A 16,073-nucleotide genomic window follows, 5' to 3' on the forward strand; every position below is an offset into this window, starting at 1 on the left:
TGTGAAGGTAGCCTAATTATGACTGGGTTCCTTGAGTCATAATTTATGGCAAATGATATCTAGCATTTCACTTAAAATAAAAGTTTAATGGATATATATTGAGTTCATTCCCCCAGTGATGAAAACTTTAGATATTCTGGCATAGCAATGAAATTCTGATAGTAATGCATTATTTTATTTAAATATAAAAATAAAGTAGTCACAGTGACTTAACTAAAATCCTAAATGCCAAAGAATTAAAAATTAGGGCTAATACTCTACCTTTCACCTACAATTCTGTGTAGCCTAAGTGACAAGTCCCAGTCTCTAGAGTGAAGAGAAAAACAACTGTATAGTTTATGAGACAAAGTGGTTAAAAATTGAGTTTCCCACATCAATTCTAGGACCAAGCTGATTGTTACACTCAGCCTGTGTTAGAAGTGATTGCAACCCAAACAGAATATCTTTTTAAAATGTTTCAATTGTTGTTTTTTAGCTTCATTTTACTCCCCTCAATGACTAGCTAGTTTTTTCTGATTTCATGTACTTTAAATTGAATTTTCAAATTCTCCTCCACTTTTTTGTTTAAATGTGATGTTTTTATAAGAACTCTATTAGATGTCAATATCCAATTTAAGTTTTTTCCTGGTACAAAATTTGGAACTGATTTTTGAGCAACAAATTCATTGCTTAGAAGTAATTCAATGTAATGGCCTTGCTGTTGACATAGAAATTCAACATGTTTCCATGAAGGTCCAGTAGAAACAGAGTTTATAAAACAATTTATAACATTTCATAATGAAGTTATTTTATAAGGCATTTACATTGTCCCTTTTTCCACATTATAAGAAAAAAATAAAAATAGCCCCCCCCAAACTAATCCTGTGATATGATGGCAATAATTTTTTTTTAAAAGGAAACACAATTCGTTTTTCAAGTTCTGATGTTTAATAACAGTTTGCTGTTATTTATTCTGTCTATGTGCTTTTTAATCAGATACAAATTTTAGTAGGGAAATAAGCAAACATTCCTAAAAATGAATTATAAACAACTGTGTTTTAGAATACTAAAAGGATTTTAAAACTTTCAATTCAACAAAGTTAATATTTTTTCCTAATTGAAATAATGGAAAAGCATAAGTGTAGACACTTTCATGGCTTAGGGGAAATGGTCTTCATGCCCCCAGAGTCATGTTCCTTAGCAGCCATTGTTGAGATCTGCTTCCACTACAGTCCTGCATGGTAGGCACCATTTTATCTTCTTCAGAAGGTTCATCTAGACATTGATTACTGTTAACATGTCTCAAGGTGAGTCTCTGTAAAAGATAACCAATAATCAGTGCAACATATTTTATCTTAAACTTCACTAGCACATCAGATTAAATCTGCTCTTTAAAAAGTCCCTTTTTTTTTTTTTGGTATAAACATTGCGATACGTTTGTAAGAGGAACTGTGCACAGGTGGCTCTGAATTAATTATTATACAACTTTCACTGTTATGGTTTTATCATTGTCTAATGCACCTTTGTTTGCAGATGGTTAAAGAAATTGGCTGACATTTATCATGCGTTGCCAAGAATTCAGCCTCCTTTGCAAAAAGCCCATTTGTGAGTTTAGAGTTCAGTTGAGGAGTTCAAATATTAACAAGCTTTTACAGAATCTTAGTTTTCTTGGGCATGTGTTACTTAGTAACCATTTGGCAAATATGAAAAGAGATGTCACAGCTGTGACCCAGATGAAGAAAACTGCTGGAGATGTTCCCTTTTCAAAATACTATACAAGCCATAGTATCTGTGACTGTGAGACATTCATTGTAGAAGAGTAATTACCATAGCAACAAAGATCTATCTTACTTGATGGTGTGCTCACCATATTTAGTTTGCATTTTTAAGGATCTTAAAAAATACCAGCATCAAATAAAAACAGATGTGATGGACATATTTTTAAAATATTATACCTATATATATTTTCATAACAACAGTATTAATAAGCATCCTCTCAGTACCCAAATGCTGAAATGTAATTCCAATAATTGCACCAGGTTAACCAGTCTTCTCTTTTGAGTTCACATTTACATTTTGAAGTCATATTTTTGGACTTTTCAGATATATATTTTAAGTCCACATGGTTTTATATACTAACTTATGCACTAATTGTATACATTATCATATACAGTTCTGCTTAGTTTCATGGGCAATGCCTAGAACCATACTACACGAAAAACTCCCCAGCCAGAAGAGACGTGTTTGAATATGGGAGGTGATTTGGAGATATATCTTGAAAAAAGTATCCATATATTATACTCTTGTTGCAAATTACCAAAATTAAAGGTAGACAAATACTTTTTTTTGGGGGGGGGTGGGCTCTTGATATTATATTGAAAGTCAGAAGATAAAAAATGCAGGGGGCATGCAAAAAAATGGTGGTGAAACACTGCCTAGACACTTATAATTTGTTTTGGATTAGGACTACAAACACCCCGAACTGCGCTGTCCTGAGAAAAGATAGAATGGAAAATAGGCTTGTGGTAAAGGATGCTTAATAGACAACAAACAGGAAATTAAAAGAGCAAGACTATTAGATGTGAAGAAGATTTGAAGATTTAGGCCTTTGTTGTTGCTCTTTTCAATACATGGAATCAAGCCATTTATACTGAAAAATGGACAAAAGAAGAAATGGCCAAAGATAGGCAAGAAGATAGTTGATTTATGCTTATAATGCCAGAAATTATTTTGTTCATTTATGAACCAAAAGCCAACTTGGAAAAAGATACAAAAGAAAACAAGCATTTTTTTCTAGAAAGTTCTACTTAAAAATCAAAGTGTTCATTTTTGTTACGTACCTGAGGTCCTTTGTGTATATATGTCCTTTTCCAAAAAAGCCACTTACCCTTGTTTGCTTCTATTAGATCCTTTTAAAAAACACGTATATGACTTTAAGGATTAGATTGAATATGTGTTGTCAATTACATATGTGATAGTTTCTAAAATATTAGTAAGTATTCTTTCTAAAAAATGCATAAATATTTTCTTTGAAGGAATTCATTAGTAGTCAAAAGCCACTGCTGTTAAGATAACCAACCAAGGAAAATACTCTCCTTTTCAGTGTAGTGGAGTAGAAAGATCAGACATTTTAGGGTTAGATAGCCATAAGTGTGAATTTCTGCTTCCCAAGTTACTAGCCATGAAAATTAGGGCAAGCTACCAAATCATTCTGAGGACATACTTTGTCAGATGCTTAATTATACTTACTAATATGTAAAAATGCTCTTTCCCTTACTGCTTAAAAAATTTGACCTTTAGTCAGCTGTGATCACTTGCAACCTAAGGGTAAAATTGTTAACTATGTTTATAGGCATCAATGACTTACAGTAAAAATGACCTCTGATTGATTAACTGCATCTGCATCTGATAAACTGCATTATAGTACCAGATAGGAAGGCAAATAGTGGGCCTCTTAAAGTGCAAAAGACTTGTAATTTTGTGAGACTAAATAGTTAAATCTGAGATGATCACTTGGTGGGCATTGCATCTACCAGGTATGGTTTCTTGGAAAACAAACTAAGATAATATATGCAAATTGCCTTGTGCAAAAGGTCCGGACTTTTTCAGCTTTCCAATGTATGTTTGGAATGCCCTGTCTCAAATGTAAGTCTAATCTAAACAACATCCCTCTTCCCCCTCCTCTCCATACTTCCATTCTCAGCCTTGTCACAAGTATCCCAAGCTCAATTGTATCCTCTACTAACAGCCTTTAACTGATTCATTTGAACCAGAATAACTCCTTAACTTCCCATGTGTTCTCACAGCAAGGTATTGGACAATATAATAGCTTTTATTTACAGGACAATAATCCCCTTAAGATCAAGAACTAGGACAGGTACTTATTGGACTTGAACTGAATAATAATTCATTTTACTGTCTACTGCGAAGATACTCACAAATCATACAAGTCAGAAAAGTACAATTTTTAAAAGCTTTTATTATTATAATTATGTCATTTAACCAGCCACAAAGAAATGCTCAGAAATAATTTACTTCATAAAGTTATTGAAAATTACATCTTAGTCTTCAATAATGCCTTTGCTTTAAGTTTCAGGTTAAAATAGTAAATTTTAGAAAGGATATGTTGTATCTGCACACAAAGTATCTGAATAAAAATTAACAATTTAATAATTTCAGTGTTCCAAAAACAATTTTTGGGCTATGTTAGTTTTTTTTTTTATTGGTTTTTTCAGCTCTGTTACAAAATCTATTGTCATATAGACATGGCTATAGTTAGAGCTAATATGTCATAATATATTCCATCAGTTATGCATATGTATATTTGAAATAAAGAAAATACCTATTAATAAATAATAGACAAACCTATTAATAATAGACAAACACCACTTAATATATACCTATTATACCTATTAATACCTATTAATAGGAAAATACCTATTAATAATAGACAAACACCACTTAATATATGCAGCCTCCAAATTAATGAGCAGCTAAGAAGTAAAAGACAGAAAAATAACTCCACGGAGAAATAGCACATAAAGATTTTTTAAAACCACATTTTAAAGAAATAAGTTTATATTTCAGTACCAAAACATAAGAAAAATACTAAAATAAATTTAATAAAGTCTGCAACACAAACCTCCAAAATTATTTGAGAAAGTAATCAGTAGAATTCTTAAAAATATTTCTAAAAATTTCCTTTCTTGTATAGTTTCTTAGATGCCATTTTTGCAAAGGGTTATCATTACATATTTCCACAGTGGGCTGTTGGGAGCCATCAGCTACTTTGCTTACTGAGAGACAGGACTGGGTGAGTATGTGAAGAAGAGTGTGGGTCTGTTTGACAAAGAAAATAATGAGTAATGACAAAATCTAGTACAAAGACAGTAATAAATCAATCATTCTCAGCAACGTACAATTTCTACTGGATAAGCACTGAAAGCACATGTCACAATAATTGCATCCATGGAGCTGTGAGCCACATCCCTTTAGCTGACTTTCACGTCAACTGTATTCAGTAGGAGTAACTGAAGATAAGACTGAGAATACAGAGAAGAGCCTGAGATCAAATGATGAAACATTTGGGGCAAAAGTTTATTTTGGATAGAAAAGGTTATATTCTTAGTGTTCATTCCAGCAATAAAATGCTCTTAGCATTAAATGAGTTATTTTGTGAGTGCATATTCAAAACCGTTGATTAGTCCAGTGAGTTTTCGATTATGGTCTTTGGCTCCCTCATTCCTTTGCCCTAAACTTGAGTGGATGCCAGGGAAGAATCTAGGGGATAATTTAGCTTTAGGGCTTGGCTTTACTTTGTACAATATGGTACTCAAGTTATTTCCACTGTGTTTTCACAGGGCTAACCTGGTGGCATTAAAAGTGTTCCACATATGCGTTGGTGCATTCATCTAAATGTCAATTAGGAAGTTAATGAAGGGAGGAAAAAGAAAATGATGAACTCCATTTGGGCTCTTAATTTGACATAATTCTCCTAATTAATTTGTAATTAATTTATTTGTCTGTTTCTTGTTTTCCATCTATTTCCTCCACAGGAACATAAGCTCCAGGAATGCCAGGGACCATGACTATCTACATCATGAAGTCCAGTGCCTGCTCACATGAGGTACTCTATAAGTTTGTTGATTGAAATATTTAGTGGAAGACCAGTGCAGAAAATAAATTCTGATAAAATTAAACTACATCTCTTGGGCAGCTTACTGGATACAAATCATTGGATTTTTCCATTTCAAGGACTTACTTTCTACAGTCAAATGGTAGATAAATGATTTACAAAGATAGGAAAGGTAACATTATCATATATAATAAATTTTATTTGTGAAATGATACTGTTCACCATATAGTTGATTTGTTAAGGAGACTAGTTTGGGGGGCTTTTTATGAAATCAGGCTTGCCTTTCCTATCTATACTGTTTTAAATTTCTGGGTTTGATAATCCTCTACCCTTAGTGATTTTTGCAATGAACATTTTTTTGGTAAATGTCATGTTAACATCAAAGACCACAGTGTTAGTGAGTATGAATTTCATGTGTTATTAAAAAGAAAAATGAATTATAAATTTTTCCTTGGTTTAAAACAAAAACTTGATTTTACTTATACTCAGGAAATGTACCTCCAGAATATGAATACAATATAAACTTTTCCATAAAAAATATATTTGTTGAAAAAAATATATATTTGTAATATTTTCCCCCAAAATGTTTATCACATGAATGACAATGAAACAAACTCAAAGAAATTTCACTCTAGGTACTTCTGAAAAACCATAAACCAGAAGAAATTAGAAATCTGAAACAACCCCTTTGAGATAAAAAATTATTTTTCATTTTTAAAAACCCACAAAAACATTTAGTGCTTTCATTTGTTTGGGGAAAAAAGTATAGTTTTTTTTTTTTTTCCTGAGTATTCTGTTTAGAAGAGATACCAATTGTTAATATTTTATTGGTTTTCTAGTAATTTTAATCCCTTATGCAAATTTATGTAATTGAGCTCATCTAGTTAAATAGACTTCACTTTATATTGTGGGCATCATTCTTATAATTAAATATTTTAAAAACCTAAAAAATAATTTCTACAAAGGAGACTTGCCAAAAATCATTTAACTTTTCCATTGGGGTTGGGGGATAGCCAATTTGGAGCTACTATAAATAATGCTGTGATAAACATCTCTGAACATCTCTCTCCACATCTATAATCATTTCTTTAATGATTCTTAGACGTGAAATCACAAGATCAAAAGGTATGAACATTTTAGTACATATTAGTATATTTTAAAAAAATCTGTAATAATTATTTTGCAATAATAGCAACAGCAGTTTTCTTGTGATTACTCTATTCCAGAATACTGTATTTGTGTCAGTTTCACTGCATCTGCATCAGTATTGTGTGTTGCCACTATAAACATTTCTTGACATATGGACAGGATAAATAAAGAAATGGATAAAAGAACACATATGAAATGACGTTTTTTTTTACAGTTATTTATTGGCTTTTTAGTTATTTAAATACCTTTTTTTTCATTTTCATTGGTTAATTTATATATCTCCTATGCTGTGTTCAAGACCTTGGATATTTTTATATTGGATATTGGATTTTTTTATATTGGATATATATATATATATATAAAAATGTAAATAAATATATTGTATATTTATATTTTTTCTTTTAAATGCTCTTTTTTAAGCATACCAGCCCTTTGTCATATTTGTTACAAATGCCTCTCGCAGCTGTAGGAAACTGTCATATTAACTCAGTTTTGAAGGCAATGTGACATACAGGCTGACATGCAGCATACTGCCAAATATCATTTCCTATAGCATTTTTTAAAATATTGACTAGAAAACAGGATAATATGAACCCTATGCTGGTATTGGTTTCTCTTTATAACATAGCATTACTTAATTGTTCTCTATTGAAATATAAAGCATTAGTATTTCCTGGGATTTTACAAAATTTCAATCATACTATTTTAAGACGCATAAGAAAAAGTTAATGTTTCCTGCCTTTAAACATATTTTTGCTATCTGAAACAAGATGTGTCATGGAGTATCTCTAAATCTACCCTTTATTTATTTATTTTTTTGCAGTACGTGGGCCTCTCACTGTTGTGGCCTCTCCCGTTGCAGAGCACAGGCTCCGGACGCGCAGGCTCAGCGGCCATGGCTCCCAGCCACTCCACGGCATGTGGGATCTTCCTAGACCGGGGCACGAACCCGTGTCCCCTGCATCAGCAGGCGGACTCTCAACCACTGCGCCACCAGGGAAGCCCTAAATCTACCCTTTTAAAGATACAATTACTACTGAAAGCCAACTGGAATTAGGCTAGGGAAACAATTTTGGTGACAAAATAAGAATCATAAAATTATAAAATTAGGTCATACCTTTGGGTAAAAAAGCACGAAGTAAAAATATTGATAATGAACAGATAGAAGTGACTGTATGGTTGATTGAAGAACCAGTCATACAGGTCTCAGTTTAAAAGATGCCATACGAAAAGTTTAAAATGAAACTTGGTCAATTTTATTACATATAATCATAAAGAAAGAATGAATTTGGACTGTTATAGGTATTTAATAGCAAAAACAGGATTTCCCCTATTGATCAAGTACAGAATAACAATTATTTAAATATTAATATAATAAAGTTCTTATTTAAAATTTTAAGTATGATCTTCTGACAAGGTGATCTGTGCACTTGTTAGAATAGAATATGAGTATTGAAAAAAATAAGTGTACAGGTGTAGGTATTTAACAAACAAGAACTAAAAGCATAATACTAAACTACTGAAATTCCTATTTACTAATTGTTTCTACATAAGAAATCACAGCTCTGGGTCAGTGGGACTATGGAAATATAATACTTGTCTGATATACACAGCCTTCAAAAGGTAAATCAAGCCACTATTTTTGTTAGGAATCCTACTCAGGGAAATGGCTGGGTTGGCAATTATAGATGACTTACCTTGAAATTATATTCCCATTTACCTGCTTTCTGATAAAGTGAAATAAAAGAGGAGGTATTAAGTAAAATCTAAATACAAGCTTCTGTGATTTCAGTAAATATAAATCCCATATATTTCACCTACTGAAAAAAAATTCCTGATATTGTGTCTCTGAGAAACATTTGACACAGATGGATATCAAATTCATAACAAGCATTTTCTCAGTCAACTTGCTCAGTCACATGAAAAACAAGACTTATTTTTAGCATCATATTTTGCTTCCTTTTTTTCTTTGTTGCATAGTGTTTGCTGAGCATAAGTGTTCTGTTCTAAAATTAGATTCTCACACTGTATGTAGCCTCCTGAATGTTCAAAAAGAAATGTGATTATGTGCACTTATTGCAGGAAAATACAGATTTCAAATGGATTGGAACCCAATTGCAATGAAATAGAATAATACAAGACAACTTGAATACAAGAGAATGGATGGATGGCAGACCTTTATAACAGTAATCTTTAAAATACTTCAGTGAGATGAAATATAGGTTGTTTTTCCTTTTGTTTTAACTTTGTGGCAGTGGGCTTTCACAGCACCAAAGTGTTCAAGGAATTTTTTCAAGAGATTCTAGACCAGGTGGGGATTTTCCAGTTTTGCTAATGATGCTCAGGTTGCCCCCAAAATGAACATATTTGGCCAGGTATAAAGTGATACTGAATTAAATGCATGGTTGTATTGTTTAAGAAATACTTAGTTAGGAAAGTGGGAAACTCCATATTTCAAATCAGAATTGGCCAAAGACATGTATTTATTACCAACAAGTTCTTAGTTTCATTCAAATGAAAGGTGAAACAATTAGATATTAATTAATTATATTATGAATACATGTGGCTAAAATTCGTAAGCAATCAGACCATACTGACAAAGTAGTTTTATGACTGCCTGTTTATCTAAATAGACAAAATTTATTGCAGTACATCTTTGCAGTTATTAAGGAAAGGAGAAATTCTGTGTGAATACAATTTGGTACCACAAATAATTGATAATATTTAACCATTTCTTTCATTTGTAATACTGTACATTTAACTTATCAAATTGAGATAGGCTGGGACCTGGGACCCTTTGCTGCAGTGCTGCAGTGCTTGCACCTGGACAAACATCTGAGCTACAAATTACAAAGAAACTATATAGGGCTAAAAAAATTGTGCATGCACAGGTGGGGCAAATTATGGACAAAAAGATACAAAAAGACCGAAAAAAAACCCCAACTGCCACTTCTGAAGAGCGGGGAGCAAAAGCAGGGTACTGTGCATGCCCCCTGTGCACACCACCACCAAAGGGGTGGGAAAAACACCTAAGCCACCCCTCTGGCCCAACCCCTGAACACACCCCTACCCTCACCCCATGTAAGGAACAAGCTCGCACCCCCCCCCCCTTGGGGGAGCGAGCAAGGGAACCTTTTCACTCCTGTGGCCTTTCCAAGGTGGGGAGTGGCACGAGCTGGTGTGTGTAGGGGGCATGGGCAATACCCTGTCTTTGCTCCCGGCTCTTTAGAAGTGGCAGTTGGGTTTTTTGGTCTTTTTGTATTTTTTTGTCCATAATTTGCCCCAGCTGCGCATGCACACAGTTATTTTTAGTCCCTTTTAGTTTCTTTGTAATTTGTAGCTTGAGGAGACATTTGTCCAGGTGCAAGCATTGCAGCACTGCAGCAAAGGGTCCCAGGTCCCGCCTGTCTAAAGATCATCAATCATCATTTGAAAGCATCCAATTATATTTAGTTTTTCAATGACCTCAGGAAGCAAGGTAGTGTAGTGGAAAGATTGCTGGAGTTAGTGCCAGAAACCTGGGCTGTGCAGATGTAGACAAGGAATTTAAACACACTAATCACTACTTGATTGATGTGAAAAATACAAATAATAATATCTTACAGAACTGTTGTAAGAATTGCACAAGAAAACAGATAGAATTAAAGACATTCAGTAAACTTTATTTCCTTCTCTTTTCTCCCCCCACTCAAGAAGTGAACAAACCAAAGCAGCTGGATAGATTCCATGTTTTGAGGCTTTATGATACCATTAGGGGAACCACTGACTGAAACTGCACCCTGGCCAGGCCCCATAGTAACTACTTGCATGAGTTATCTTAACAGCAGGAGGTCCTGGTAAGGAACATGGAACTAACAAGCCACCACCAACCGGAAGAATTCAGGAAAGGTCAAATGGAGACAGGAGACGCCAGTCCATATGTCCTTCCAGAATCCTTCTCTCTGGAATCCATCTTGGCTGAGTGATGCGCATACCACCAGGAAGAACCCTGAGTCAGAATGTTTGGCCAGAGACAACCAGAAGCTAATCCCATCGCTGTAAAATCTGAGACTGTGCGCCACCTGGCAGAGCAGTCCTCCTGGATTCCCTTACCCTCCTGCTCTCCACCCAGGTGCCCCTTCTCAGTAAAGTCTCTTGCTTTGTCAGCACATGTGTCTCCTCGGACAATTCATTTCCGAGTGTTAGACGAGAACCCACTCTCGGGCCCTGGAAGGGGTCCCCCTTCCTGCAACAAATGGCGATTTTGGTGGGACCTCTTCTTTGCTATGACTGACATCCTGACCACTTGGTACGCGGGGACCAGCTCACCTGCCGAGGGACCAGACCCAGTGGCCGCAACTGGGACCCTTTTTTCCGTGGTCTCCTGACGCGGATGACTGGCCAGAGTGCCCCAACTGGGTAAGGAACAAGAGATTGTATTGACCTCTTTCCCCTTCCCTCTCTTTCCTCTATTCAACCCCTCCTATCCTACCCTTTTTTCTTCTGATCCTGTACGTAGGAGTCTGCTTGAAGGGCCTCAGCCTGAACTGAGGGTCGGAGCCTGATCACTTCTGGTGGGCAGAGAACTCGAATTCTGGTTCTGGTCTGGTCTCTTGTTTCTGGTAGGGTTGAGTTCCCGTCCTCCCTTCCTAGAAGCCCAGGGAAAGGTCCCATGACACCTGGGTGTCTGCAGGTGGCAGGAGACATCCATAAGGCCACCCCTTTTGTCCCCCTTCCTTCCCCTCTTCCTTCAACCTGGCCTCCTTTCCTTCCTTTGAGATTTTTGAAGACCTGAGATATTTCCATTTACTCTGTTAGTACTCGGATCTGAAGTTCTGTGTCTCTATAGGAGGTTTTCTGAGAGACTGCAATCTTGTACTTAAGCAAGTGTGTGGTTAGGATGGCCAGGCCTGTCTGTGTTCAATACTTTGTGTTCTGTGTTGTGATTTGTGATGGCCATTCTGCCTTGTGAAATGGGAATATGTGTGGCCACCATATTGTTTAGACTCCAGAGAAAGTTGGTTTAGGTAAAACTCTTGAAAACTGGTTTTTTTTGCATATACAGTTAGTAAAAGCAAGCTTGATCAAACGTCTTTTCAGAATTTTGACCCTAAGGGAACAAGTCCTACTAGGAGAACATGATTTTTCTCTCCCTGTGCCTTGAGACCAGGGCTCTCAGGAACACTTATCTAGACCATCTTTAACTCCTGCAACTGAGAGGAAAATGGGAAGAAGCCTTAAAAAATTTTACTTATTCCAACTGTTATTTATAAACTAGTGAATTTTATATTGTGATACCTGATTTATGACTAAGTTTAGAAAATGAAGCTAAACCTTTCATTGTGTCTGTCTGGATATTTGTATGTCTCAGTATGTGTCTTTGTCTTTGGATAATATCGCTGAGGTTAATTTGTAAATGAGCTCTGTTCAACTGACTTAAAGAAAAGTAAATGAATTTTGGGTTCACGTGAACTGGGAAATATTCAGTATTAAATTAATATCTGGTATTAATGTATAAGTTTGTCAATCTAATTGATATAGACATGTCTTTAGAGTTATCAACATTAAGTGTAATACTTTTATTGCACCTAGGTTTAATATAAGCTAAATAAAATCTTGTTGTATCTGTTACAAAATTGTCAGCAAAAAACAAAACAAAACAAAATTCAATGTAAAGAAACTTTTAAGGAAAGAAAATGTAAATGAGATAAGAGCTTTTAGATAAACTCTATTAAGAATAATTATGCTTTAGGAATGTCTGTCTAAAATAGTCTCTCCAGATTCTGGTAACTTGAAATTCTAGAGTTGTGCTAAATTAAGTGATGGAAGGTTATTGAATAGCTAGGTCATTCCCAAATAAGATACCGAAACATTAATTACTGAACATTGGCTTCCTTTTGCAGAGAAACAAAAGGTATTTAGGACTGTTAATAAATATGTTTGGTGCCACACTGAGATATTTTCTATAAGAAAGCACATTTTTCAAGAAATTATTTGGGTTTATGTTTACCAATCTACAGAGTGCTGATATAAAGGACAGTCCATGGTTGCTTAAAGAAAGTAGGGTGTGTGTTTTCAGTAAAAAAGGTATGAGGCATGGAATTGCATTTTATTAAGGGAAAAGGAAGTAGGTCTGACTTACAGGTGGCTGTTTCTGAATGGAAAAATAAAGTGATGGATACAGAAAGTGATAAAAAGTTTTGTGGAAAGTGGGCCCCAAGAAAAGAATTTTGTGCATGGTCAGGACTGACTGAGTTTAAAATAAATGTGATTGAGTAAATGAATTTTAAAAGTAAGCTGGTACAAAACTTGAATTTGCCTTTTCTCTCTGTTAAGAGGACAAGTTTTCTTAAAATGCTGAACTGCCTTTGATAACAGATTTTAAGTTTCTTTACCTTTTGAGTGATCTGTTCTGTATTTGCCTTTGAAATCCTTTATTGTTACTTTGGCTAAGTGAATAACTATTGTTTCACAGTGACCTATGATATTATCTGACTGTTTTAAACCCTTTTGAATTTTTTTGACAAAAGTTCCTAAATCAAATTCTAATGAAGTCCTTTTGACCTCTAGCTAACTTTGGGATGCTTCAAAGGGCCCCTGAAACATCCCAAAGAGAGAAGTAAACTAATTAGGTTCATTTGGTATGTTAAATTACATGGGAACTTAATCTTCTTAGGTTATATTGTGTGGTACATGTTGCTAATATAGATACAGAGATTATATGGAATTCCTAAAACTCTGATATGTCCTGGTAAAATGTTATCAGTCATAATTCTAGTTATTATCTGAAAGTGTATGTTAACAGCAGTAACCAAGTTACTTTGTCAGTTGCATTGTAAACAGATTTAAACGTACCTCCTGAAGTCTTGTCATTATAGACAGATATGTTTTCATTCTGATGCCCTTGCAAAAATGCTTCCTCTTCAAGAAGATTTATAGAAAGGACTTTTGGATAAATACAAGTTTCTGACTTTCAGACCATAATGCTGAACTGGGTAAGAAATTGAAGAATTCTAATGGGAAAGCCTGGTAAAGCTGTTAACAAAAAGGATTAGTTACACAGGACTGAGTGAACTGGTGAATATGGTTGTAATTTTCATGGTTTCTATCTGAAAAATTACTGGTTTAAATCTGTGTTTTCCAGGTATAAGGAAAACCTTCCCCTTACACTAATTATGACTTACAGTAATTTGGTAAATTATACCTTTGTAAGCAGAATTGAAACATTTATCTTTTCTCTCTATCTGCTCCTTCAAGAGTGAAAGCCCTTAGGTTCCCAGCAGCTTTATCAGATAAATTAGGAAGGCTACCTCAATAACAGGTACAGAAATCTCAAGGTATTTTGGGGACCTTGAAAAGGAAGGCATTCACCTAGATCTGTTAGGCAAAATCTGTGACAAGCCCTTGGCATGACTTTCCTAGCCCTGAGAGGACTTTTAAAAGTTCAGTCTGAGACTCCTTATAAAGGTTTCAGCAAGCAAAAAACCCATATGATCAATTACAGTTATATAAATCATCAGGCCAAGTTTATTGAGACCAAACTTATTTTGCAAACAGACTAGTCTTAATTTGGTTATATTTGGTAAAAACGAGGGTAATTTTAGAGAGAAAAAGATGATGTTTCAGTGAATATTAAATTCCAGTTTTGTTAATGGCGGTCTGTTATTTACTAAGACTCACCTCCCAGATAGTTCCTTGCTGTTATGTTATATTAATGTAAAGTTTAATTGAAGGACACTCTAAGTTTGTTTCTGAAGCTTATCTCAGTAATCTATCTTTGGATGAAGATCAGATGCCGCACAACTAGCAACCAGGGGATTATGCATGCTGGAAAAGGCATAATTGAAAGGACTATCTCCAACATGGACGGAAGGGCCCTTATCAGGTACTCTTAACTAGCTCATGCACAGTGAAACTGAAGGGAATTGACTCTTGGATTAATTTCCACTTACAAAGGGCCCCTGCACGGGACTGGTCTATAGAGAGGACTGCTGACCTCAAACTCACCTTAGAACAATGCTCAAACAGAGGAGAAACTACATTCCTCCTAGGATGAGAAAAAGACAATATCAGAAATAGACAGCTAGCCCAAGATCCTGGACCTGACTTGTATGATCATTTATAATGTTTTCTTGATTCTTGGACCTTTGCATATGAATCAGTTGCCTTTCTATCATAGGCATGATCCTATGCTAGTCTGAAAAATCAGTCCAGTTGTTGGGCTTGTGGCCAGTTAACCTGTGTCTAGTACTTCTGGGTTACCTTGGTGGAGTTCTCCACTCCAGGGCTCTAATTGGTTAGCTGTGAGGAAATTTACTTTCAAAAAAAAATTGTAGTTATGTTCAGGTTACTATTGATATTACTAGATGGAATCCCCTCACCTGATCAATTATTAATGCCTGCTCTGACCCTGGCCATAAATACGAGTTTTCTTCTATTACTCATGCTCAATCAGAGCAACAAGCAAAGTTTCAGCCAAGGAATAAAATCTCCCACAATTATGGGACGGATTTAAGTAGATAACACCAGGCTATGGTAATTTAAGGTAAAAAGCTCCTCTCTGTTGGAAACAAATAAATCATACTAAGGATAATCAGTCTAGTAACACTAGGAAACTGCACTGGGTGCCTTATGGACAATGCCAATATATAATTTCCCTTAAAGATAGGGATTGGTATAGAACAGACTAAGTCAGATGACCTGCGATATACTGGGCTTCACCTAATGGAAGTTCTTGACTTATATTCCTACTTAGGACCTCACTAATCTGCCAGCTATATTGTTTTTTATATTGCCTGTTTTACAACATTTTTGTTTCTTGTATTACCAAATGTGTGACTGAGCCTCTGATAAAATGATATGTAGTTCCATATGAGATCAATGATTATAATAGCGCAACTCAAGATATGGGATGAAGCAACAAGAGGCAATATTTTTCTGGACTGTAAGAGGCTAGTAAGACAGGTGGCCCAGAGATTTTTGGCTACTGTTAATAAGACCTAGTCCAGTAATAGCACACTGAGTGGCCTATCAGCGAAATCTTCACCAGACCTGGGAGTGAGCATTCCCAGCACAGTGGGACGAAATGGTCATGAAATGCCCCCCCAAACCATGGTCGAATTTACCAAATTTATGACCATGAAGGGGCCCTGCTGACTGGAAACTGGCACTTGCCATCTGCTTCTGCAAGGATTAAGTCAATGGCCACTGTGGCCACTGACCTTCAACACCCCCTGAAAGGAATTCAGGGTGGAGATCAGGAATGAGGCACTCTGTGCTCTGAGAAAAACTGACAGAACAGGCCTTTAGATAGTTAAATACTTTCAGGAGA

At 35.3% G+C, this 16,073-nt stretch overlaps 1 protein-coding gene across 4 annotated transcripts in view; it reads right to left on the bottom strand.

The window, feature by feature from the left end:
- Positions 1–920: 920 nt before the first annotated feature.
- The window catches only part of GALNT13 (polypeptide N-acetylgalactosaminyltransferase 13), a 549,363-nt gene continuing 534,210 nt past the window's right edge, over positions 921–16,073 (bottom strand). For 3 of the 4 annotated variants that reach the window (XM_027131155.1, XM_027131182.1, XM_027131174.1), the window contains one exon: positions 1,129–1,294. In XM_027131155.1, the coding sequence (XP_026986956.1) occupies positions 1,154–1,294 (141 nt within the window). In that variant the 3' untranslated portion in view covers positions 1,129–1,153. Of the gene's footprint in view, positions 1,295–16,073 lie in introns of all 4 variants that reach the window. The other variant, XM_027131165.1, reaches the window with a different exon arrangement.

Source organism: Aethalodelphis obliquidens, unplaced genomic scaffold, assembly GCF_003676395.1.
Source record: "Aethalodelphis obliquidens isolate GAN/ISIS:26980383/991018 unplaced genomic scaffold, ASM367639v1 scaffold2, whole genome shotgun sequence".
NCBI lineage: Eukaryota > Metazoa > Chordata > Mammalia > Artiodactyla > Delphinidae > Aethalodelphis > Aethalodelphis obliquidens.